Source organism: Filicampus tigris, chromosome 2 (assembly GCF_054856515.1).
Source record: "Filicampus tigris isolate MCC_2025a chromosome 2, RoL_Ftig_1.0, whole genome shotgun sequence".
Classification (NCBI taxonomy): Eukaryota; Metazoa; Chordata; class Actinopteri; order Syngnathiformes; family Syngnathidae; genus Filicampus; species Filicampus tigris.
The window spans coordinates 34,598,711-34,625,605 of NC_141218.1; the positions used below are offsets into that span (position 1 = coordinate 34,598,711).

The 26,895-nt window shown below is 41.5% G+C and overlaps 2 protein-coding genes across 4 annotated transcripts in view; both read right to left on the bottom strand.

The window, feature by feature from the left end:
• afap1l1a (actin filament associated protein 1-like 1a) overlaps nt 1-3,585 on the bottom strand; it is a 34,506-nt gene extending 30,921 nt beyond the window's left edge. The window contains exon 1 of the mRNA XM_086023796.1: nt 3,415-3,585. Within this exon, the coding sequence (XP_085879922.1) occupies nt 3,415-3,436 (22 nt within the window). The 5' untranslated portion in view covers nt 3,437-3,585. The remainder of the gene's footprint in view (nt 1-3,414) is intronic.
• Nucleotides 3,586-4,221: 636 nt separating this feature from the next.
• Nucleotides 4,222-26,895, bottom strand: part of ablim3 (actin binding LIM protein family, member 3) — an 82,112-nt gene continuing 59,438 nt past the window's right edge. For 2 of the 3 annotated variants that reach the window (XM_086023844.1, XM_086023843.1), the window contains 17 exons: nt 24,335-24,422; nt 24,167-24,225; nt 23,998-24,069; nt 16,717-16,881; nt 16,213-16,242; nt 15,978-16,104; nt 15,330-15,425; nt 14,989-15,039; nt 9,735-9,869; nt 9,576-9,646; nt 9,253-9,421; nt 7,628-7,657; nt 7,255-7,310; nt 6,992-7,058; nt 6,880-6,890; nt 6,705-6,785; nt 4,222-5,439 (listed from right to left, as the gene is read on the bottom strand). In XM_086023844.1, coding sequence (XP_085879970.1) covers nt 5,326-5,439; nt 6,705-6,785; nt 6,880-6,890; nt 6,992-7,058; nt 7,255-7,310; nt 7,628-7,657; nt 9,253-9,421; nt 9,576-9,646; nt 9,735-9,869; nt 14,989-15,039; nt 15,330-15,425; nt 15,978-16,104; nt 16,213-16,242; nt 16,717-16,881; nt 23,998-24,069; nt 24,167-24,225; nt 24,335-24,422 — 1,422 coding nt within the window. In that variant the 3' untranslated portion in view covers nt 4,222-5,325. The remainder of the gene's footprint in view (nt 5,440-6,704; nt 6,786-6,879; nt 6,891-6,991; nt 7,059-7,254; nt 7,311-7,627; nt 7,658-9,252; nt 9,422-9,575; nt 9,647-9,734; nt 9,870-14,988; nt 15,040-15,329; nt 15,426-15,977; nt 16,105-16,212; nt 16,243-16,716; nt 16,882-23,997; nt 24,070-24,166; nt 24,226-24,334; nt 24,423-26,895) is intronic. The other variant, XM_086023845.1, reaches the window with a different exon arrangement.

A 26,895-nucleotide genomic window follows, 5' to 3' on the forward strand; every position in this document is an offset into this window, starting at 1 on the left:
TTTCTGGGGACACAAAGCTGTACACACTGTATGTTATGCACCCTGCTGTCGTCACCATGCTGCACGTTTGTGAGCCCATTATGCATTATGCATGCATTCAAGCAATGCTACTACATATTTTGTTCTATAGAGAGTGGACTCCATTTTCACAAAACAAAGTGCTTGTGTTTGTCGGAAAATTCAACGCGCTGATTGTTCAGTGTCTGATTTTGTGGCAGAGGACAAGGAAACAGGAGCCTTAACTTCAACAATAGAAAGTCATCCTGTGCTTCATAAATGTCAACTTTTTCCTTCAGTTTGACCTTTTTGGATCACTTCCTGATGTGCAAAATAAAGTACAATGCATCCAGGTCATTTGCCAAACCACACACTTTTAAAGAGGGAAATCAACCCAAACGTATTTTTTTCAAGAATATGTTCCCAGCAGGACCACTAGTTGAAACACAGCATTCTTATTAATATTGCGTTTGTGGAATATGAGTTAAGCAGCAAAATGCAACCACTTTTAGCCATCTCAGAGGGCGGACGTTTGTCACTTTTGTCGACTGAAGATGACGTCGAAGTTGCTCAGGGCTCAGGTAACAACGGCTCACCTGTTTCCAGAAACTGAGCCATGATTGGTCGTTATCTGAGCCCTGAGCAACTGCGACATCATCTTCTGTCGACAGAAGTGACAAAATGGCCGTCCCCTGAGCTAGCTTGAAAACAGGTGGATTCCTCATATTCCACAAACGCAATATTAATCAAAGTGCAGTATTTAGGCTAGTGGGCCTGCATAGAACGTATTTTTTCCACTTTAACTTGGTTCAAGAGAGACCTCTGTGAAGTATACTTTATCAACCAAGCATTTAATTCGGTCTTTAACGATCGATAATATTATGTTAGCTTACCAAGTAGCATGGCTTCTCCGTCCTTCCCTCTAATACTTACTCTTCGTAATCCCTTTGAGTGGACGATGATTGTAAGAAATGTTGTTTATTCGCCACCATAGGAGGCGTGTTGACAGAGGCTGTGATGAGTTCGCCCATTCGTCGCGTATAAAACAAATGAACTTTTTTGCCATTTCTCCTCGCAGCAGCCAATCAGCATCGGGCATACTACGTCACAGACAGCCACACAGCGTCCTATTCACTCGGCGGCTTTTTTTTTTTTTTTTTTTACAGTTCTTGAACTTTACCCAAGACAGCAATATTGTTAGCATTAGCATAGTGTGTTGGCCTCTTGATTGCGATGTTTAAAAATGCTGTCGTCGTCAACTACCAAGTGAAGCCCCTCCCCTCTCTGCTGTGTACGAATAAGCAGCTGCAGCATTCTGGTTTCAAATTTCCCGCAGTCAAACGCAAGCGAATGAAGCAGAGCGGAACGCTTCATCTGCGTTTGGTGTAAACGTAGCATTACATTGAATTGTGCACCATATGTCTGTAATGTGGGATGACTATGTGAAGTTTAATTTTTGATGTCTGTTATTGTCATTGTTGTTCAGTCTGCCACCTTGTGGCAGCTGAGTGGCATAAGACTGCGCAGTGAAAGCATTTGTGCATCAAATCAAGCTTTTCCAACAATGTTACAACATGCAATTTGCTGTAGATGACAAATGACAATAGGCACGATAGCGGAATAATGACACAATAGACACATTTTTATCGTCGTTCGTTACGATACATATCATCATATCACCCAGCTCTAGATTTGTGTTTGTAATTGAAATTTAATAATGGATAATTCTGCCTGCAAAAGTTTTACGGGATTTGATGTCTCCTGTGGCGTCATGCAGTTAGACTCGACTTGCCTACTTTCGAATTTTGAACTTCACAGGCATTCAAGGGTCCACTCTGAGTTACATTTTATTCAAACTTTCATATAGACGCTGCTGATGGTTTCAAGGTGTTGGGGGATTTCAACTGTATTGTCAGTGAATGTTATTCTAAGCTGGAGAAAGCCCAGCTACAATAACAACATTCATCCAGGATATATACCTCCTATTGAATTTATTGTATTTAATGCTGCCTCTCACAGGTAAGCCATAATTGTCCACATCTACATTGTTGTGACCGGTATTCTGTGTTGGTCATCTCAAATATCGACAATGCACAATTTAAGCAATAACCGCACACTCGCCATTTTTTCATTGTCGTGTGTGGTGTCGCTTACATTTTCAAAATCGGTCAAGATGTTAAAATTCTTTCCCGCTTTACACTCCCTGCTAACAGCTACATTCAATATCTTTAAAATGCTACTAGGTGACAATCCTTCTGGAAACACCTTTCTTCCGAGTACTTTCCTTTTACATGTCTGACAGCAATCTTCAAATGGTGAGTACTTGTACTTTATTTTAGATTTATCAAAACAAGATCAACACCTGAAAATGTATGTCATGTTAAAATGTTAAACGGTAACTAAACCAAACCAAGGTAATTCCATAGGTCGAGTTACCATTGGGCAAACACAGGCAATTGCCTGAGGTCCCAACATTTCCAGGAGCCCCAAAATGTCTCACAGAAACACATGAATACAGTTTTCTTCAAATTGCAGCAATTTCTTGATAGTTTTGGTTGTTTTGCAATCCCCTTTCATAAAATGGACTATCCCATTTATTTTGCACGTATCGACTTAATTCATTTATAGGGTCGCAAAATAACCTGTTGGGTGGCAAGCAAAATAAATCTTAAATTACGCCAGTGGAGGAAAAAAAAAGGAAAAGGGGGGAAAACTATTTTTAATCAAACTTACCAAAAGTTTAAACTTTTGTTTTGAGTACCTAGATGCTACTCCTGCCAGTGCCGTGGCACTATGCATAGCACTACTCAGTCAGAGTGGTGAACTAAATGATATATAGATGATCATTTAATTGTTGGGTAATCCTCAAGATGGATTTTAGAGACTACTGTATATTTAGCTCAGGAAATTAGTTAATTTTCCCAGATTTACACTTTTTAGTTGATAAGGAAAAATCAGGTTAGAAATCTTTGCAGTCCAAGAATGTGGAGGGCCCCATGATTGGGTTTATCTTGGGCCCCCAAATGATAACATCCAGCGGGTGAGGCTCTGCGTCACGTGAAATTGCAAAGAATGATGCACCTCTGCTCAGGCCAAAGCCCACATAATTTAGAAGGGGTAGGTGGGCCGCTCTGAGTCCAGTAACAATGTTTTGCAGTGCAGGGGGCAATTGCGCTCCTCCCACAAAACACACATGAGACGGTTACACATTGTTGGCTGTTTCAACATTAAGCACCTCATAGTTTTTTTTTCCTGTAGAAAAATCACTGGCGGTGGAGATCTCATATCAATATCAGCATATTTCACTTGACTCCACGAGTCAACCAAGAGCTGCATCAAACTTCTGTTGTTGCGCGAAGCAACACACGCCCACTTCACAAATTGACAAGTTGACTCAAAACATCCGTTTGAACTCACATTTGGTGCCGGTTGAAGTCATCTCGCAAGTAATGATGCCGTCCGTGTAAAGAGTTCATGCACTTTCACAGCGACATAGCGGACGAGCTCCAATCTTGTGTGGAATCAAGTTAAAAGACGCTCCATTCCGACCGCTGTCTGCGGGAGCAGGCAAAGGAAAAGGCAGCTTTCGGTTCCTCTCGGTCCTAGCACCTGCCAAGTTTCTCGCCTCATATTAAAGGCTTTAATCAAAGATTGGGTAGAAATTCAGATACCCCCTGACCACAGGATAATCAATCAAAAGATGTAAATAAAAAAATTACTCTAAATTGGACAGACAGGCCAGGCCATTTGTAGATGAGTTAACAGTTTCTCTAATGTGTACATAAAGATTTTTTCTAATAAAATAATTCAGCTTCATTTTTATATTGTATTATTTTTTAATAATTTAGCTGTGACCTGTTAATCAATTATTAAAACATTTAGATTTTTAGTGTTTGAACTACTTATGGATAATATGTAGTCTGAACATTGGCTAAAAGATGTATTTAACAAAAAACATTGGATTTTGCATGTTTAAAGTAGGCTACCTCAATTTACCACTGGTCAACACTACATACAGTACCTTTTAATGTCCCCTTTCAAACGTCACATCTGATTTTTAAAATGGACAGACAGGCCAGATCACCAAATCCCTAACCCCGAAAATTGCAATTAATCACAATCAATTAACCAATTATTTAATTCCATACCAAAATGCTAAATTTATACAGAAAATAGTTGAGAATTGGTCGGCCGGATTAAAAAACACAGCTGTAATACTGTTACTGAGTTTGAGCCTTTGTATTTATGTCAAAATACACTGTACACAACGAAAGAGTTGAATTTTAGTGACAAAATGCAAAATAACAGTTTTCAAAGGAAAAAAGTCAACAACCCTGGATTTTCAGCAACATGGGAAATTCTTTGCAAAGCAGGTTTTTATTATTTATCCTAACCCCTGTATAGCTACAAAATTATTGGATCATCATTTTAGATTATGTTTGGACAACCACTGTCTGCAACACTCTATTCCAATGAATTAGAAAACAAACAGAAAGATAACATTGTGTCGGTGGCTTGTCTTCTGTCATCAGTGAAGTGTATTGCACATTCTAAAATGTTACGACACAGTTAATGCATTGCCACAAATAAATGGAACCAGTACATCGGTGTGCTGCGAATCTGTATTTGCACACTTTGTTTTTTTTGTATTTACTGGAAGTCAAATAAGTTTAGAAGTACTTACCATTGCTCATTGTTTCTTATTATTAGTCAGCATAACGAAAAACACAGTATTTTGAGTAAGAGTGCAAAATCAGGGGGGAGAAGTGATGATAATGCAAAAAAAACAAACAATATCTACAAAAACAAAGCAAACATTCGAGCTCTCATCCGTTATCATCATGTATCCTCCGCACTAATAAAGTGACAAAAATGTTATACTTCAACTACATTCTACTTATTCAGATTGCTGGTGCTGCACACTCATAGAATATATGTAAAAAGCATAACAAATAAGGCAAAGCCAAAATTCTTCTCATGGTGTCAAACTTGGGCAGCTGTTTTTTTTTTTTTACTTTTTTTTTTTTTTTGGTGCCTTCCTCCGTCCTTCACAATAAATAAAAGCACAAGATGGCCTCTACACTTTGCAGTCTGTATTGCTTTCAGATCACTCCAGCACGTGACCACACCACACGAGCACAGTTTCTGTGAAGACATGTCTCTGAATCACACCAGTCTGTGCTGGTGTGCGCACAATTTGGTTGGTTGCTTGATGAGATCTTGAACAGGTTCTCAGCCATGGCAGTGAAACGGTGCAGAAGTCTCCACGGTTCATCAGTTTCTCTCTCGATGTACGGCAGTATTGAACGGACGTCCACACGCATGCTATTAAAAGAGTCGGGCCTGTTTCTTTAGCTCATTCCTCTTCCACAAAGCCAACCTGTCGAAATCCTCGATGGTCATGCCGAACACTTGGACAAACTCCTCTGGGGACAGGTGACGCTGGGAGAAAGAGGAGGAAATCCCTTCAACAAATGCCTGTTTCATTTTCTCATGTAAAATTTCTCCATGCACCTTTGGATCCGAACAAGCAAGAGTTGAGTGATACAGTGAAATGCAACAATTGAATCTGTGCTGGCTGCTCAGTCCACAATTGCTGATTGTACAGTAAGAAAAAAAAGAGACCAGAATGTAGTCAGAGAGCTGCAATGTTTACGCTTGACTTTATGCCAGGCGATCGACTTGCACGCTTGCTCCTTCTACATGATCCATCACTGTCCAATGACATCTTGCGCATTTGTAATGGTTACGCAGTGTTAGGTTGTAATGTCAACAATAAAAACGTTATTTTGGAGTCTTACACAATTATTCCACTATAGAATTATTTTTTCCTTTGTTAAAAACAAGAAATTGTGAAGTGTCTCCTTAACAAGAGCTACTTACGTAATCTCAAGGAGTCATGTTAAATACAGCAATACTACCTAAAAAATATGTTGAATTAATCAACTGCGAAGTGGGAGGGGCCACAGGTCATCGCGCCGTTGCATGATGGGATTAGTGTGTTTCTTGGCTCATTCTGTCTTCATGTGCACCGTGTTATAAAGTAGTTTTTTTCTCGGTCCACCTAATTAGGAACTATTTTAGTCCAGGTAGTAATTCAGCCAAGGGGGTTCTACCCATTTCTCTTTATGTGAAACCATCATGACACAATGTTCTCAGGGGAGTGAAAATGCTGAGCCCCGTGTCACAGTGTAGAACCACACGTATTGATGATGTTACCCTTCAGTTGCTGTCAATATTTTTATTAATAAACTTGAAAAGCAGTGGTGTTGTGTATTTCTCTTGCTTTGATTTGTAGCTAATTTTCTGTTCATGAAATACCATTTAGCCAATCAAATGTAAATAGAAAATAGACGCAAGTCAAAATGCGTTGTAAAGATAATTAAAAAAAAAAAAGTAAGCATAAAAGTGTATTTTAAAACTCAAATTGGTTATAACCAAACTCAAAGACTAAAAGATTGGCCAGTGAAAATAAAAACTCCTTAAAACTTAAAATCTAAAACCTCAAGTTGTCTGAACAAAAAATATGCTTTTTTGGAACTACTTGATAATTTGACGCAGTTACCTGCCTAACATTATGGAAGTAGATTGAGCTCCAAATTCTTTTCAGTGTACTTGCCGCACATCTGAGCTTTTCTTGTGTGTTTCTTGCCTCTGCTATTAATTATTAATCGAGTTCCTTTCACACTAGTAGAAGTTGTATTTACCTCCAGTCTGGCGCGCTCGACATCTTTGGGAAGCCTGTTCCTCCCTCTGGTGGTGACAATGAGCGCTTCATAGGGGTAAATCTGCACGGAAATCAGAAATGGGCTCTTTTACCTTCGTCAACACTTGGATTAATCAAAACATCTAAATCTAATCCAACATGTAGAAAACCCTCACCTTGTATTCCGCTGTAATTCAAACGAAAGATAGTTAAGTTTGCGCAATGATTAGAGGCTTGAATCACTTACTCAAACAACATGAACATTCTTTAAATAAGGTTTCCATGTACCTCTGCTTCCCCAGTTGACTTCATTGCTACTGTCGTACTGGTACTGGTAGCAGTCGGCACTCTGAGGCTGCGGGGTGAGTCAAAGTCAAGTCAAAAAGAGACGGTTTAGCAAGTGTAGACAGCAAAAGACACTCGCCTTTGTCATTGGAAAGTCACAAAATGTGAGACACTTTTTCAAGGCTCTGTACTACCTACAAGTACAAGGAGCAAATATTCTCAGGAAAATGCTTTTTTTTTTTTTTTCGGATTGACTGGCGTCTTACCCGTTGTATGCCATTGCGTCCGTAACCTGGAAGTGAGGCAGACTTGCACACAAAATCTACAATAAAAACATGCAAATGTTCACGTGTTAGTGTAGTGCAATGTCATTTTGCCACGTTTGACACATCAAATGTGCACAGGACAGATGTGTGGAAATATAACATCAGTGACAAACTACTGCCACAAGATGGCGATCACGACTAACAAACATTTGATGGTGAGGGCAGTCGTGCCGTACTGTATTTGTGTGATCTAAAAAATCTCAGCATTTCTACATGACAACGACTTTACACTTTGAAAAATTCACTATTAAAATGAACGTAAAACCTGCATAGTGTCGTGTGTTCATGTTACTAATCACAATTATCCACTCACCACTATCAGTGCTGTATTGCGATCGGGGAGCTGGGAAAGACAAAACAATCAGAAGACCATTAAAACTGCACAAATAAAAAGGAAATTGTATTTACATGGCAATGAAAAATTCAAAAGCTTCTTGACACGATAGTTGGTGGCCTGATTTTTTTTAAATACGTGTAAGGATTACCGGTACACAAAATCACAGGTCCAATATGAAGAAAGAGGCCCCGTAAGGAGTGCAATCAAACACAGACATTTGAATCATGGCTCAATATGGTTTCATGTCTTTGTTGCCTTCCAGCGAGAACCAACAGAGTGCTGTTCAGTTGTGTCCCCTCCCATTTGAGAAAGGCCTTTAATGAGAGATCTTACTGCTCATAAATAAAGCAGGATATGGGACACCAGCTGTGTGCGGGAGAGCGAGTGAGTTTCATACACACATGGATGGATGCATGCTTATACGGAACCATGAAGAACAGCATGTCGAGGAGCGCATCTGGAAGAAGTAGGAGGTGGACGACGACAAGTAAGAGGCAAGTAGCATGCCAAGCAGCAAAGAGGGACGGGATGACGAAAGCGATGGTGCATGCGAGTGGAAAGAAGCACTTGAAAAAAGGGCAGCGGATGAAGACAAGCTACAGTGTGAATGTCAGAGGCTAAAATAACAGCCTCAACTAGTGCTGGGCGATATGGGAAAAGTCTTCCATGACCGTTGATATCACCAGTTCGATATTTTCAGTTATTCTATTAAAAAATGATAGAACATACTACGACTGCTGATCTTTTCTCACTTGATTTTCAAATGACATTAAACAGACGTGCTTCAGATGAGAACTGCATCCAGAAGTGCTGCTATTGCAATTAGCAAGAGAAGAGGCACCGGAGCCTATTACCGGTACTGTATTTTGGCTCAAATGTAGATATCAATCTAGATGGATGAAAATCATTTTTCAAAGCAGGTCGCAAGTTTCTGATATATGTAGCCTGATATCTTTTTTTGTCTCACATGTTGAAGATCTCCATTTTTGTGTTATTCTCTTGTGGTAGAAGAGGTTTGTTAACCGTCTTGTGGCATTGTTTGCAGACGGCCGCTTTCTGCTCCGCGCCGGACTTCTTGTCTGTTTTGATCAAGACGCAACTTCTCTTTCAGGCACCGCTATTCGTACCTCCTCCTCCATCGTCAAAAGTGCGTGTTTTGAGTAACCAAAAGCAGCATCATGTCGTAAAATCACTTGCCTAAAAGAGGTCAAATGACGACAGGACGCCAAAAGCTTTTCTCTCGTCCCAGCTCTAGCCTCAACGTGTTGAATCCACAACGACGCCGCGGGAGCTTCGGCACATCTGGCACTCCCGAACACCTGGCTGAGCCTCGCGTGTCAATGAGAGATTACTATGGTCACCTAAAGCCCGAACGATGACGAAGAAGTCGGTCCGCCTGCTGTCAAAGGCCGACCGTGAGGTTGAAAGCGGCAAACCGTTTCCATCTCCATAAGCCTCCTCCAAGCCCACAGTAACCACAAAGCCGCTCCTGATCTGCATTTACAACCCCACTGCCATCACTCCGAGGCCGCTACGAGACGTACGCTTACTGGTACATTGTGGAACTTGTCGCGATCTAAGGGAAGAGGGTGCTTGCTTACATCCATTGATAGTGTTGTTGTAAGCCGTGGAGCCGTAGCCTGTCGTGTTGAGGGTTTCCTTGCTCCCGCTACGAGAATTCCTTGCACTGCCCCAGGGGTCGTTGTCATAGGAACCAGATCTGGCTTTCATCTCCTCCTTTAGGATCATCCTCCCGATGCCACTCCCAATCTGAGAAGGAGGAATTTCATGTGCAGAGCACAAGTCATTTGAGAGGAAAAAAAACAAGGAGGATGGTTTATGTACCGTACCCTAAGATATGCATTATTGATGCCGTTTCTGACACTATGTTGAAGTGAGGGGGAGCGAATAATGAAGCGCTTACTCTTTGAAGACCGTGACTCCAACTCTCTTCATCCCCCCCTGTTGAGAACCGTCTCCTTGGCACACGATAGGCTGATCGGCAATGAAGAGAAAAGACATTGAACTCCGGTATACTCTGATGACGTGGGCCCGGTGTAGGCAGTAAACGAGTCTTGCGTACTCCTGGGGGAGCTGCCGTATGGGTAGCAGTCACACTCAGACTGGCTGTATGGTTCAGGAGAGTAGGTGGAGAGTCGGGAGGATCTCAGGATATCCTCACTGGTCCTACTTTTGGTTGCTGCGTTCAAATGATTGACTGTGAAAAAGGGAAACATTTAGGAGACGAAGCTAAAGTCGGCAAAAAGAAAACACAACAAACTGATCATAGACCAATGAAACGCGACATTCTGGTCTGTCAAATGTTTAAATAGCTGTCACTCGGAATTAGTGAGTTTGCCCAGCCCAAATTAGTCACCTGCATTGTGCTTACTTGTCTGCTTTTGCTGCTTTAAATATTCAAATACCTGCTGAGAAATGGAGCAGTTGGCAGTGCAGCCATAAAAACAGCATGAAAAGAGATGTGTCACAGTGTTTTGTTTTTTTTTTTCCCTGAGATGAACAGGATTTCGACAAAATTAATTATCCTCTGATTCATACCGGAAAATTCCCTTTCAGCTTCACAATAGCTGAGATGTATGTGCGTATGGCTTGCAAAAAATGGCTTCTATATTAGTAACAAAAGCATTTCGTGGCCTTATCTGTTCTGACTTTCACTCCTGCCTGAGGAGTGAATTGCCAGCACCTGTGGACGGACGGGCTCCTGAAGACGGGGGACAGCAGTGAAATATGCAAAATAAATGAGCTGTGTCCTACTTTAGACGGCCAACTTATAAGGACCCAACCTAGGGAGGCATCGCCTCTCATCCAAAACCTGCGTCGATCCCTTTTTAGACACGAGAGTCAAGATTTTGGTCTAATTCCCGGTTGTAACACATATCAAGGTCTGCCCTTACGACACTCCTTAGGTTTCCACGTTCTGGTCAACATAAAACAAGCAATGGCTTTGCTTTAGCTCAGGGTTGCACAAACAGTTCTTAGAAAAGTGCTGCATTGGGCTCTGGGGCTACATTTAGGTAACATGGTTGCAAAATGAATGTTTTTCCTTCCAAATGGCAGAATTCTGATAAACTGTAAAGTCACAGGACCAGATACGCTTCCATCCGAAACAGGTTTCTTTCAAATGTAAATTGGACACCTGCCAATGTGACACTTGAAACGTACATGTAAATAATGGAATGGGAATTGAATTTGGGGATCTTAAGCTTTCAGTGTAAAGTGTGTATTTCAGAAAATACCTTCCCACAGGACCCTAAGATACTCTGAGTTTACTTGGAAGGAAAACAGTTATTGAATATCGCAAATATGTTCAGCAAGAGTTCATTTCTCCTTCACAGCCAACATTCGAGAAGATCCATATTTGAGCCCAGAGCAAGAAAATAAGCTATTTTAACCTGTAATGGCCCAGCCTGAGGCAGGCAGCCATTTCATCAGTGTGAAGCAATCACATTGATGCCACTCTGCACAAATGCACAGTCAATGGAACTCAATGGGGTGGACATGCAGCGTAATGTCAGATGGATCGTTTCTCGCTCTGTTAGCCAGTAACCATGCCGGCCCTGATCCACGATGCATCGAATTCCAATCCACACAATGCATGACACCAGTGACGGACATTGTCATCTTCGGGACACACACTTTCCACTTGCCTGACACCACGTACACAAGTACACAAGTATGTTCACAGCAAAGTTGCGTTGGCTGAACAGTGTTGACATGGCACACTCCCAAAACAAGACGAGAGGCACAGACGTGAATATCATCAATGGACTGACTGAGTCAAACAGCAAGTACGAGGGCGGTTACTTACAGTGGCAAGGTCACCGGGTTAAATGGAGCAGGATGTGGAGGGGAGTGAAAAAAGGGGATTGGATGCAAGAAAGAAGAGGTGAAAAGAAAAGGGAAATGTTACTGGAGCACCCCTGTGGGAGCTGTGACACTTTACCACGCATATAGGGCCATATTCTCCCGTGCGCTCAAGTCAGAAAAGACGTGCTGCTGCTGCTGACTTTTTCGGCTGTGCAGATTCTCTCATCGACTTAAGTGTGTCACTTACGCATCTTCATTACATGTGCGCATTCTCCCGTAGACGTCTTTTGCCTTCGGAAATTGGACATTCCGTTATACCGACGGACCGGTCCGTCAGTCCATCGTTGACGGACGCCCGTGTTGCTGACGTGAGACGATAGATGGGAAATTTACACACAAAAAAAGACGGACTAAGCACAGGAAGAAGTGGATTTTTGTCCATCAGTGTAACCTGGTCAAGTCCCAACGGACCTCACAGTCCATCATTGACGAACGTCCGTTTTTCTGACAAGAGACGGAAACGCGACCCACCTGTCTCGCGAGTGTTTATGACGCCAGCCGGTAGACTTACTTGAGTAGTGTATTGACACTACATGTACAGTAGGTGGCGGTATGCACCAAAGAGAGAATCATTAGTTAGTCAGGCTGTAGGACAACAAAGTAATGAGCTAAGAGGTGTAATAAAGTAGCTATGAATACAGAGACCGATTCACAGAGAGGTTCTTGTGAGTTAAGTTTGACCTTTCTATTTTTATTTTTGGAAAGAGTGGGGTTAGGAGGTTGTGAAACGGTATTTTGCAGTCCCTCCACACTTCATTTCAGAAGGTGGCTATTAATGCACCAAAAGTTGTTTGCCAAGCACTAAAATATAGAAGAAGAAGAAGAAGAAGAAGAAGCAGCACAAGAAGAAGAAGAAAAAGAAGAAAAATACGACGGTGAAGTAACAAACAACATTAATTTATTGTCATGGCAACTTTATATTGGTTCGCACAAGGACTGGGAAGCATTTTAATCCACCAGAATTGTACCTTTGGCAACAATGTGGTTTAGGTAAGCAAAACTTTAAAGTAAAACCTTTGAGAAATAAAGCGGTAGCAGGCTACCACTTACAGTTCAATAGATTGGCAATTAAGTGGAAAGCTTTAGCAAGCCAACATAGTATGATCACAGGTGTCAAACTCAAGGCCTGGGGGCCAGATACGGCCCGCGACATCATTTTAAGTAGCCCGCGAAGGCAAATCGTGTGTTGACATGTTTCTTTCAAATTGTCTTCATTTTTTACACTGCCTATGAGATATTGCAAGCATTTCTTACCACTCCCTCCTTTAAAATAAATTGAAAAATAGTTGAACAAACTTTTTACTGGCTTTTGATTTCCAAACCAGTTAGCGATCAATTTGCTGTATATATGCGTTACTACAAGGCAATCATACATTTATATGGACAGGTTTGCAGTCGTAACGGCCCTCCGAGGGACACCAAAACTATGATGTGGCCCGCCACAAAAATGAGTTTGACACCCCTGATGTAGATCCATGCACTCCATTTACCATTTTAATCAAATCGGTTCAGATAATGGATGGATAGATGGATCGACTTTTCAGCCATTGGAGCTTTTTCCCCCGCCCCCAGATTGACGAATGACAGACTGGCGGACCTTTGATGTTTACTGACGGAAATGCGTTTAAAATAACATGACGGACTGACCGACAATCGATTAGAGTTTGATTCGGCTTGAAAAATAGACGGATTGACAGACGGGTACACAGGCTGCTGACGGATGTCGGCAAACATTCGTAAAATGCCCACCTCAGCTGTACTAAGGCCTAGCGCCTCTTCATCCTCAACATCATTTTGCACGTTTTTGAGTGATGGTTGTCACCAGCCGACTCAGCTACGCACACTGATTCCCCGGTGGCTGTATACAGTATGTGTCCCTATTACATTACAATGACTGCCGGACGTTGACATGATATCATATTAAATGGTGAAAAAGGATCAACGCCAGTGGACTATTTTCTTCAGCTCCGAGGAGCATTTCCGCATGCCGATGGCGATAGGACTTACAGTTGAAGCGCCAGTCACAATCAAAACAGTCATCATTATACTGTAATGGGCTGTAAGTTATCCACTTTTTGGGAGTGTATTCGATGCGCCACGCACACAGTGCGTTGCTTGGCAACCTGATCAACTCTCAATGTGCAACGCCTCCTAAGCATTCCATTATGAGCAAGTTATTCTGATTAAACTGCTTGTATTAGATTTATTCAAAAGTGAATGCAAAAACACACACTCCTTCAAAGTAGCCTGTAGATGAGCCGCGCACACCTCAGTAGCGAAGATTTCCGGATCCATGATGCAAGTTAAATTCACAATCAAAGTGTGCCATACTTTTAAAAATGGATCTCGATGCAATTCTCATGTCTGATGAAAACGCCACGATCCGGAAATTAGGGCCACCCTCAGAATTCACTGAATCACTCGTCTTCGGTGGTTGCGCACATATTTCCATTTTACGTATTGTGGGTGTGGAAGAATCTTAGACGGGAGAATAGTCATGTCTTGAAAGTGCGTCAGAAACGCGCGTACGGAATTGACTTGCGCGCCAATGGGAGAATATGCCCCATAGTGAATAAAGCCAAAAGATATTTCTGTAGGCTACATGTGGCTCAAGCCCGCAGAAAACCGATCAATATGAAATAAAATAAACATGTTTTGTTAAATAACATAAATTACATAACAGCCTGTAATCCACAGCAATGGCAACTCTTGGGGATTTGGTCTCACATCACTTTTTCACATTTCCTTTCATTGATCGAAAATTCTGCTATGTGCAAGGACAGATTACAGCATGTGATGTAATTAGCATCATTTTCATGGATAGAGGTGCTGGTACACAGGTTGAGGAAATTCACGAAGTGACCACAAAAGCTAACATGCACAAAAAACACAGAACTAAAACCAATGCCACTTGCTAAAAGACTGTGCTTATGTATAATATATATAATTGTGGATAGAGAACACGTTTAAGGTTAACTTGTGAAAATGTAAACATAGGAGCTCGTGTTAGGGGACAAAGTATTGGGATACAGCAGCTTCCTGTGGATTTGTGTCGAATAGTCGTCAACATTCTCGGTAGAATCCTAATAATCTCTATGCCGCTTAAATCCTTTTCGGTTATAGTACACTTTGTTGTATGCATGTTCTAAACATGTGGCGTGTGTTTCCCACACATTTAAGGATGATGACTGAGCAGATTTGACTTCCTCTGTGGCCTGTGGCAAAAACTTAAGTATCTTGCCACTAATAAATGAAGCAAGTCAAGTGCTTTGTTTTTTGATCGTAGTCGTTGAAGTAAAAATAATCGGAATGTCAATACTAATCCATAGTTGGTCCTAAGGGGCTGTTGAAAGACATCAATAGATCAGTAATGACATCGTTGTCAAAGCACAGCATGACTACACTGACAGGAGGACAGGCAGGCTAAGGCGGGGCTAACTGCACTGTACCCGTTCTCTTATAGATGGGAGGCTTCCTGTAGATGTTGGGCTCCCCTGTGGCTGAGGAGAGAAAGAGGAGATGGAAAATTGAAACGCAGTGCCATAAAAGAGGAAAGGCTAGAGGTTGTGAGTTGCTTTTGCAACAATGGGATGAGGAGAAGAAGAGCGGTTGTGAAGGAAGATAAAATAAGGTCAAGTATGCCGTATGGAGGAAGGATAGGATAAAAGGGATTATGTTTTGTATAAGAACACGACTTTGTTACATACAGTATTGTTCACATCCTGTCACTCCCGAGGAACCTGATGTTGCTCCCCGGAGGGATTAGCGGATTGGTGGTGAGGAGTCCTACCTGGTACATGAAAATGTTTTGGGGGCTGGATGAGGGTCGGTGTGCTGGACCCTCCCTCTTGGCCATAGTATGGCGAGCTCCTGCCACTCTCAGATCCTACAGCCAATCACAGCAAAGAAATTTGAATAAGAGGGTCACACACCAAATGATCAATAAAGTACCGATTAGCAGTTTAAACAGTTGAAAAAAGCAGCTTGTAAAAATCCAAAGTTTACTTTGAAAAATTATTACAATTAATTCATATTATATGTGATGTGAGTACATTTGTGTTGCTTTTTTACCTTTAAATATTACAGCAGTGATCCTCTGTTTACACTTGTAAAGAGAGTGTCATCAAGGTTTAGGTCTCCTTAAAACTATACTTAAATTCCCCGAAAATATTCAAATAAAAAACAGAATTGAGGACTGAACCATGGCCTGATTTTGTATATAACATCCTATTACAAGAACCACCATCAAAGTATGGCCCCTCAAGGCTCTGAGCAGAATATAGTGGAAGTCGCAATGACATTATTGCCACGTCAGAGCCAATAAGGCTCTTATTCTGGTTCACTGAGAAATTATGCTGCCAATAATATTTACATATTTTTGTTTGTTTAAAACCATCTGCGTTCACATTGACTTGACTATTGATTTTGAAAGGCTCACCAGGGTAACCAAAGTGCTGTGGAGAGCGAGGCGTAAGGGGTGACATGCCTTGCCGACTGTAGGTCGGGGAGTCAATGTAACCTGGACTGGAGCATCGCCTCTGCTTCATGTCCAGGCAGGCATAGTCCTTGACACGTGAGAGGAGGAAATAACAAGATTACAAAATGAAAACACAGCAGTGGTTTCAAGTGATCTGAAGTGCTTTTGCTGTAACAGCGTGAAGGGGAATGCCTACCTGAGAATAGGGAGAAAGTGTCCCAAGTGACTGCAGAATCAAAGTAGGCAAACATGTTATTCAAAAATACACATCTAGCAATTAATCACAGTAATAAATACAGATGATGTATTTACAGCTGTGCTGCCCCTTGGCAGGCTTCCATAATCACAATTTTGTAGACAAGCTGAGAAATAGTTTCAAACAGTGTGAACTTGATAACTTTATGAAGAGCTACTACAAGTAAGGATTTGTATTCATTTGAAATAATACAAATTCAATTTGGAGACACTGGATAAACAGGACAGTGAATTCCATTTAAATACATCTTAAAGTGGCCACACTGCAAGTTGCAATTGTTTGTTTGATTGATTGATTTTATGTAGCATACTTCGTGTAACCCTAATCAAAATGCAGTGTGCAAAGAGATACGCAACTCACATGCATTTTTACTAAAAAACTGAAAACGTCTCCTTGAATTACAGACCAGCGCCACATTTGGCCTGGAGTGTGTAGCAGTTGTACCTCCCCATAGCTGTAAGTCATGTCTAGCCTGTCATCAGAGGTGTATCTCTGGTAGGGCTGGTATGAGGAGCATATGAGATCTGGCTGCCGGACTTCATATATGGCCTTGATCTTTGGGAGGGCAGCTAGGTCCTTATAATCTAGGAACTCATTCGCCAATCTGGCCTGGAGAGAGGACAAACGCACATACAACCACCAACACAGACACAACAGCAACCACATGAACGACACCCAGAAACAGTTGTATGGGAACACCACAAGTGATGGCAAACAGAACATGCAGCAATGGAGGACTCCAAGCAGACACATGAATGCCTGTGCAAGCACCTGCATAACCGTGTGTGCGCAAGCGTCTGAAGTGTCTGACAGTTGTCGACCTTCAGGAGGAAAGACAGCAAGAGAGTGGGAGGGGGAGGGGAAACAACATGGAAGGCAAGTATGCTTATACTGCATTTGTCCCTCATCCATCACCTCAACCACAAAGGTCATTGATTAAGAGACGTGAGGCAAGCATGGCCGAGCAGAGAGCGGTGACTCCCACTTGCATGCAGAAACCACATGCTCACACTGACAACACACAGCATCACTCAGCAGCCCGCCATGACACATCCAGTATAGAAATGGAATTCTGGGAGGCGGAATGACAGTCATCACTGCTGACTTAGGCAACTTTATTGAGTTCTACATACTATGAAGTAGGGATGTTCCGATCAGGTTTTATGACACAGATACAGATACCGATCATGCATGAGTGAGATCGGCCGATACCGATTCCGATCACATGGAATATCTGTATATTTTTCCATTTATTTATGGTGACTGCTATTATGCAATACTATCTGAAAAAAAAAAAACAGCGATATTATTGACGTAATTTTGACAAAAAGCTATATATATTTTCAAAAGCATGAAGAACTACAAAACCGTTGCTGGCACAATGCAATTACTCAGTCACAAAGATAACTGAAAAACTTAAATTTATCAGCTTTTAGTAACACAGTTTTTAACAGATCAAAAATAATCAGCAGTCTCAAAAGACTTAACTATGCAAAAAGTCAAATAAATAACATGCCACCTAAACATTGCATGGTTCAGAATATAATCAAAGTAGAAAAAAATAGTCAAATGCAGGTTTCACTTGAATAAACTATTCAATGAGTTCCTAAATTGAAACGACTCAGGAATTTTGTCTTGTGCATAGACAAACTATCTTGTGCATTTGTAAACGAGAAAAAAATCACTGTTAATCTTTTAATCTCCCTGTGGCAATAAAGCCACTTATACTGCGCTGTGTCTGCCTTGACTTTATTCAATGCAGTGAGCCGTTTATTCAATGCAGTGAGCCGTAAACTCAACCTTGGTCTCCCAATTGCTTGTTCTTCAAATGTCGGTTTAAATTGGTTGTGTTGAAACCTTTGGCCATGCTCCCCGCGCGAGGTACCTTTTCATGCCATATACAGTATTACAAGACGCAAACGCCACACGCACAGCAGACAATGCTATGTTCACACCAACTGCGGTGGGCGGGATATTCGATCGAAGCCTTTTATTGCCGTTCAAACCATCCGATCACCCGCAGCTCGTGCTTCGCAGCCTTGTGTTGCGTCCCTCCCCTCTGCTCGCAGCGGAGGCGCGGCTGAGTTAGGGAGCCTTTCTGGCGGCGCATTTCAATGGAATCAATGTAGCTCGCGCGGGCAGGCGCGGTTGCGTGGAGGGCGGCGAGTGATGCTTCTGGACGGAGGGATGTCGTCGCTTGTTAAACAAATAAACTTTTTTTCGTCATTTCGTCTCGCGGCAGCCAAGCATGAGCTGCGGGTGATCGGATGTTTTGATTGGCAATAAATGGCTTTGATCGAATATTCTGATCACGTCATTTTTCATGAAAATCGGTGCCCGACCGATTGGAGCATCCCTACTATGAAGCACTCATGTGTGATAAGCCACCACATTGTGACCACAATATAAAGATTTGCAAAAAAAGAAATGAAAAAAGAAAAAAAAAACATTGTCAACTATTTTGCCTAGGCAAAGACGATAATATTCACCTTACCGAATGTGTTTAATATTGTGGTTGTAATTTGCTGTATAGAACTGAGTTGTATGTAATATTTGATATAGATCCTGTGTTGGACAACATTATAATAGGAGTGCAAGTGACCATAATGTTGTGGCTGATCAGTGCATTTGTTGATTTGCAGGTCCAAATTTGTTCAAGAATTTCTATCACAAATGAATTAAATTGATGGTGGGGTCATATTTTCACTAACAAGTTCATTTTATATATTTTTTGATCGTGAAAATGAAAAGAGTTGTCATTTTTTATTTTATCAGTAACTTTGGGAGAAATTAGGAAATAAGTAACTCCATGAATAACGCCCCTTGATAATGAGGACAATGGCCGCGCCCCCTACCGTTCTATCCATGTTCGGTCAAAGTCACGGGAGGAACCGATTCTAAACTCTCAATTGGAAATTATTGTACTTTCATTACTTATAAGGTCCAAAAACGGCAAACAATTGGCACCAACATTTATGTGGACATCCCTACTAATGCCCACTTCAACATATCAAAAGGATTAACCTCTCCGTGGCTGATTTATATGAGAATGAGGAAATGTGGAAGTGAGCAGAGCAACATAGCTTTATGCTGGGACGAGCGCACACTGCTTCTTTGCTGATCACGGTTAGGACGGGCAAGGCATTAAACACCAGTCAGGATATTTACAGAGACTTAAGTGGGAATGAGGAGACGTGTACATTTATTTGGATGAGGAATGGCCCCAGTTTTTCGACCTACAACACGCCATCCAATTTGGAACGTAAACAGCCGAAATGGTACGTTCCAATGCGGCCACACTTGGCTGTCCAGTCAGCCTCGCTGGAGCTTTTTGTTCGGTGAACATTGACGCTTGTTCAATGAGGGCTTACCTCACTCTCTGGCAGTATCAAGCGGTGTCGGACAATGCACACGACTGCTTGGATGGCAACCTAGCGACATGAAGATCGACGCAGGGTGGACGCAGAGTAAGGAGCTAATGTTGTTGTGCTAACACCTTTTGTTTTAACGACCTGAAGCGAGTTGTTGCTATTAGCCATCCCATTATCCTAGCTTTAGCCGGGGAGGCAAGAGGGGGGCGTAAAGCTCCAATCTGCCTGCTGCTGCTACAAGCCGCCATCTCCCTCCCGAGAGTTGACACAAGTTTAGCGGCGCTAAATGTCCAAAATATAAGCAGTCAGGGTTCGTGTGCGCATTCATGCTCTTGTCCGCTTCAGCTTGTGAAAGTGGAGGAGCAATCGCCACGGTGTTTTTGATTTTGTGGAGGTGATCATGATGAGATCACGTTTTATGTCAATAAATCCAAACTATTGCGCAAAACACTTTTATACTTTCACAGGTTGAAGTGGACAAGAGTAGTAATGAGCATTTGCATTTTGGTAGCGATTGGTCGCTGTTTTAGACAACAGAACTGTCAAAACAAGCAATATTACCACGCTTGCCTTCCTCCCGTGACGTAGACCACTGAGACCGAAAACATAACATAAGCCGCGCCCCAAAAGGGGGCGGGCAATATGTCGTAAATGTAATCACAAAAAAAGGACCTTAAATCACTACAGAGTCTTTTGGGGGTGGCACTTTAGTACTGATTTCATTTTGACATTATTATATAATGTACACCTATTGTAAGTGCCAATGTTAAGCTCATCCCAGTGTCCCTTTAACTTATATATAATTATTGACTCCCTACTTTCAATGATTGATAGCCTGTTAAATTTTTTTGGTCAGCAGTTTTGTACAAAAACAAAATCCTCCTTTTCAACAAATCTTTGTAGAATAATGGTGCATGGAGAAAGGAAGGATGCTGATTCAAATGAAGTGAAGGATTAAATGCAGACATTGTTTTCATTACTTTCAACTTTCAGTAAATAACACATTAACCTTAATGACCAGAGTTGGGCATTTTACTAAAAATTTGCGGTCCGTTTTTCGCCTACCGCCTACGGTACATCTACCACCGTCCGTCTATCCGCCCTTTTGTTCGATCGGAAAAAAGAGTAATCGCCTCTAGGCCTAACCCTTTTAAACGGGCTTCCATTAGCGTTTCTGACTACCAACTTCGACTAACACTGGCGCACCTCCCACCCGGGGAGATATTTGAAACGAAAGACTGACTCACTTGCGGCACATGTAGCTTGCTCCTCACAGCAGCTGGATTCAATGAGTTTCCTTTTAGCACCTTCCAGGACCTTTTTGGAGCTTTATGTACCCTTAAGGACTTCGGAAGCCTCGCCGCATTAAAAGGAGGCGCATTTAGTCTGTTCATCTTAGTCTCTTAACATAAGGAAAATGTCACTTCCTCTCACCTGTTCACTGACTCAAATCTGTCCTCCAAGCAACAACAACTCAATCTAATAATACCATTGGTACAGAAACCTCGCCATGGCCAGACTAAAACCTTCTTTTAGTACCTTTTATGTTCCTTTAAGGACTTCGCGCCTCACCGCATTTAAAGGAGACTATTGTTACAGAAATCTCGCCGCGGTCATTGAAGCCTCACCGCGAAAATAGACGATCACATAGACGGGGAAAAAATGGGCTTTCGACTATACTTAGTCCGACTATTGTTTTAAGTTTCCCGTTTATCGCCTACAGTAGGAATGTTCTACCTTGACGGAGGTACAATATGTGCATACCTTTGCACAATTAAGAACAAAGACACAAATGCTCCCTTTCCACTGCACAGTACTAGCTTGGCTCAATTCTAGTTTGAATCGAGTTTCCTCTTCAAAACAATAGTGCCATATACTAGTTGCAGGAATATGAAGAAACCCCTCGAAATAACAGCAACAGAGGAGAACAAGAGTGGCTGATGGTCAGAGTCAGAATCATCTTTATAGGCCAAGTATGTACAAGACAAGAATTTGTCACTGGTACTCGGTGTCAACCTTGTGCTACAGCAAAAAGACACTACCGTGTAACAAAATCGACTTAGTTTGGACAGATTTCTGTATGCCCAAATGTGCAAAGGACAAAGAGTTATTAAGAAGTTGAGAGAAGACTAAGGGCAACAAGAAAACGGCGCAAATGTTGAAATGTCGAGAAGTGGAGGCCGTGGTCTATAATACCGTAGCAAGCAGAACAAAGGCACAGCACATTCAAAACGTTTTGCATTCCCAAATGTTAAAATGAAGTAAGAATGACATCTATTCCAGAGGTTTATGGCAACAATACAATATTCACAAGTTGGTTGGCAGACCAGGCACTCGTACCTCAGTGTACACAATAGTACAGTACCCTACTTGTTTTTACTAGTTGACAAGCATCAAGAGCTCATCCAAAAATGGTGATCTGAGTGGATACTGTGCAGAGAAGATGCAGAGGCACTGCTTTTGACACTGATGAATATTGCAACCATAAACATTTATGGATACAAAACATTGAAGGAAGGATAACAAGGCACATGCATGCAGGGCTCTATTTCACAAAGCAGGTTCACCAAACTCTGAGTCTAATCCTGAAGTCTGAGTTGATTTACTCTGAGATAGGAAACTCTGAGTTTCCGGCTACAGAACATCTGATTTTAAATGTTTACTCAACTCGGAGTGCCTTCACCTGGAGTTAAGTGTGTGCATTAATGGAGCCCCGATTCGCTGAGTCACCGTGTCAACGAGGGAGGGGTGTGGGAACATTGCTGCTCGGGTCAATATATGCGGAAGTTTCAAGTCCTTTGCGATCACAATAATATAACTAAGGAAAACTGCTTGCTTCTGCCTATAAATGTATTTGATTTCAGTGCAATTTTTCGGGGGAGAAGCGCAATTAACAGCTCATGAAATATAAAAACATTGTTCAAACAGGTAAGACCTCGGCATAATCTCGGGTATACACTGAAAAAAACGGATTGAATTTACTCAATTATATTTCGTCAGGTGGTTGCACAAAGTAAAATTATCTGGAGCCAGATACATTTATTCAGTAGATATATAGTCTATTTAAAAGATGTATCTGGATTCAGACGATTATATTTCGTGCAACCACGTTGAAGAAATAAAATTGAGTAAATATTCAACAGAAACTTATTTCAGTGTATGTAGATGATGGACTGTCACGTGAAATGGTAGCGCTCAAAAAGATAATTTTCTGGAAATGCTAAAACATCACTGCTCAGTCTGATCTCCTGACGAATATTACATTCTCTGCGTACACTGAAAGAAAATTATGGTTGGATTTACAAAATTTTATTTTGTCAAGTGGTTACACAATATAAAATCATCTGTATGCAGATACTTCTTTAAAGATGTATAGTCTGCTAAAAAAATCTATCTAGATCCAGATGATTTTATTTCATGCAACCACTTGGCGAAATAAATTTGAGTAAATGATGCAAAGCATTTTTTGTAGTAATGCTGCAACTTCATCCACGTGCGGGCTCATTATCAAAAAGGACATGTCACGTTTGTCTCCACTTACACTGAAAAAATGGTGTTGAGTTTACTGACTTTTATTTTGTCAAGTGGTGGCAGAAAATAAAATCATCTGGACACAGAAACATTTATTTAGTGGATGTACAGTTGATTGATTATATTTTGTGCCACCACGTGGCGAAATAAAATTGAGTAAATTCAACAGAAATGTTTTTCAGTGATACTGTGCCTACTGGACTTCTCATATACCGACTCCCATTTTTTTATTATTTTTATGACAGACGGCAGAACTACACTACGACAAAACCCGTCTGGGCGAATTGAAGGAATGAGCAAATGAACAGGAGTGTGTGGCTCTGAAATAGGGCGGAGACAGAGAGAAACTCGAGGTTCATTGAGATAAACCTGGTCCAGACCAGGTTAGGATCAGAAAGCCTGTTACTGCGGTAACTGACAGGGAGCTTAAGTTGCCCATCTCTCCGAAACCGGCTAGTGTTACCCTTCTTTCTCTGGTTTGAGTTAACTCGCTTCTTGAAACGGAAAAGTCAGAGTTTCCCTCATTTCAGGTTTAGCGGACTCTGGGTTTTCATGAAACCTGCTTTGTGAAACAGACCCATGGAAAGTTAGTTTCTTGTTGTGATTTTTGTTCAGTACGACAACAAGGACTGCAATTTGTGACATGAATGAGCGAGCACAGAAAGTGAACAGGCCATGGGAGTGAGCAGCCCTCAGGTTTGTGCCTGGCAATCAATTCACAGATAGTCTTTTAGTCCTTTTGTGCATGTTCTAATTTAAGGGTTATCTCTGTGCTGGAGGAAGTAATTGGCACTAAAAGATGCAAAGACAAACGGCTACTTACACATATAACCCTATTGGGAGAGCCAATGGAGGAGCCTGGCGGAGAGATGGAGGTCTCTGACAAGCGTCGGTGCTGTGAGGTATCAACAAACCCAAAAATGTACATAGTATTGAGGAACCGACTTAGTCAATTTTAACTCAACAATTAGAAACTTTAATATCCATCTCACTCTGAGCCTCCTCTCTGCTCTTGCTGCCTGCTTGCATAATGGGTGCCACACCTCACACCCTGAAGACGAGTGAAGGACAGAGATCAGATTGAGAGCCGAGATTTTACATATTAATGTGTTTGTTTACACAAGCCGGAGTTGTGTGTGTTCTCGTGCGTCACAGCTCACCTGTCAGATACATTTCCTCTCCCTCTTTGAACATCATGTTACAGCGAGCACAGCGGGCACAGGTTGGATGGTAGTGCTTCCCCCCGGCCTGAATGAGAAGAGAAGAACAAACATTCTCAACAGATTTAACTGCAAACCCCACCTTGAACGGGACGTGCTATGGAAAATTGACTTCTTGATTGCTTGCACACAAATCGTTGGGTCTCTGGAGGGCAACAACCAAGTACAGTAAAGCTTTTGTTATCTGTCTATTTCTGACAATGTGTCTGCCATCTTCCAGCCTGCCACCAAACTATACAGTCACTTAAAGGCAAAAGTTAAGCAAACCACCAAAGTTAGAATAGATTTGCCCTAGCTACCAGTGCTACAAATGTTAGCTTTGGAAGAGTGGCACATACTCAATACTTGATTGGCAATCCAACAATGTTCATCTTGTCTTCTTATTCATTAAGTGAGTTTCAAGTTTATTTTGTTACAACAATGACAATGATCTTTCTATTTTTGTGATTGGCAAGTTGCATATATAGTGTGGGAGTATATGTGTCTGATGCATGAGCCACATACACAGATCTGCTACATAAGTGAAAAAGTGTATTGCAACAACTTGGGATGGAGTGTTACCTCCACGAGTGAAAATACCTTCAAATCTTTATGGGGGGCCAGAGTGTCACAAGAAGGCCTGGCACAAACGATTATTTTGTTAGTCGACTAATCACCAACAGTAGTCACGATGAGTCGACTAATCGGATTGTATGTAAACCGCGGCATAATCGCACCAGCAAGCAGCTGATCTTTTATCACCATCGCTAATTTACAGCTTCAAATCTTTCCGGTATGTACAAATGAATAATAAAGACAATTAATAAGATTTTGCAGCTTGTACCAGAATTCCTGACGTGTATAAATGATGGTGTAGTTGAAATTGAAGGCGATACTGTGGCTTGAATATTTTTAGCTGTAAATGTTAAGTGCATTTTAAAATGGAACCAAAAACTATACACTACGCTGAGTTGCACTCATATTGTGAAACGATCTATGAATACAAAAAGAAATGCTTGTGAACAATAAACATATTTCATTCTTCTTGGCCACCAATCCTTTATCAATGTAGGAGGTAGTGAATTCATCTGAGGAAAATTATGGAAATGCACTGTGCTAAAGTAAATTAAAATAAATCCTTGTATTGGTTCTAAATTTTGATTTTGATTAACCTTTATCCGAAACGTTCTGTTTTGCTTCTCTATTATGCATAATATGATCTACAAATTCAAAATGTGCGAGTGACTGTGAGGTAGCACATGTGCCCTTGCTGTTTGATGTCAATCGCGCGGCACACAAAAACTGTGTTTTGATTTTTAATAAGCGTGAGTTCGCTGACTAATAGCGCCATAACCCATAGTAGACGCTACAATATATTAGCGTGCAACAACAGGACATCACATTGGTATTCCATCAGTCGCACACAATAGCCTGCGTGGGTCAACTACAGCTAGCTTCCAGACACGACTGTCCCAATATCAGAAAATAAATTGGCATCAGTCGTAACATGCTTCCTTTTTAGATGCTCGTTTATCAGCGCCGTGATGAAATAAAAGAGAGGTTTGCACCATAGTATTTTTGGTGAAATGCAGCCGGACCTTCGAACTCTGTTGCTAACGCTAACACAGGTTACCCATGACGCCCACAATGCTTCTGTTTTACATCACGTATGACCCGCATTACCACCACTGCGCATGTGCGTTGCAGACGGACATACAGCCAGCGGGAGATGAGGCACTTTCAAGAGAAAAACACTGTAATTAAATATATAAATAAAATGATATATATGTAAATAAAGGGCAGCCCTTATCACTAGTGAATGTTAAGTGTGCAGTCATCATTATATATTTTTTTATATTTATCATGTTTAACACATGATCACATTGGCCTCATAGTTCATTGAGGCATCATCATAAGATCGCCTGTATTTGTTGGAATCACATGCAAGGCAACTGCTGTTCTCCTCCCTGCCAAAATTAGATACCCCTGTGGGTCGGTCAATATGAAGATGTGCAGACGTGAGTGTGGACAATGCACTGTATGTATCTACTCTTTATGTGTGTCATAGGTAAGGAAAGAAGACACAAGCGTGCAACACATCTATGCAAACACCACCCCATTTTATCCAGTCTCGTGCCTTTCACGAAATCTAAGGCGTGCCCACAAACCATCAACTCTACCTTTCTGACACGCCATCAGGGAATTGCTATTTATAGACCCTTTGCCGACATGTATGGTGTGTGCCAAAGAGACCAGAGCTGTTTCATTTTAATTCACTGAGACCGAGCAGGTATATTGCATGCTGTTAACACCATCATCGACTTTAGAAACAGACACCACTTTTCTTGTATCTAAACACATTCTAAATGACTTGCAGGAAATTGTGTATCTATGATAACTGTACTATATTCAAGAACTATATTTGAGCCATTTAATTGTAAAGTATGGATTGTATTGAAGATGCATCAGCATATTTCCCATTCTCCTATCCTGTGTCAGGTTACTCTGAAGGGAAAGCCAAG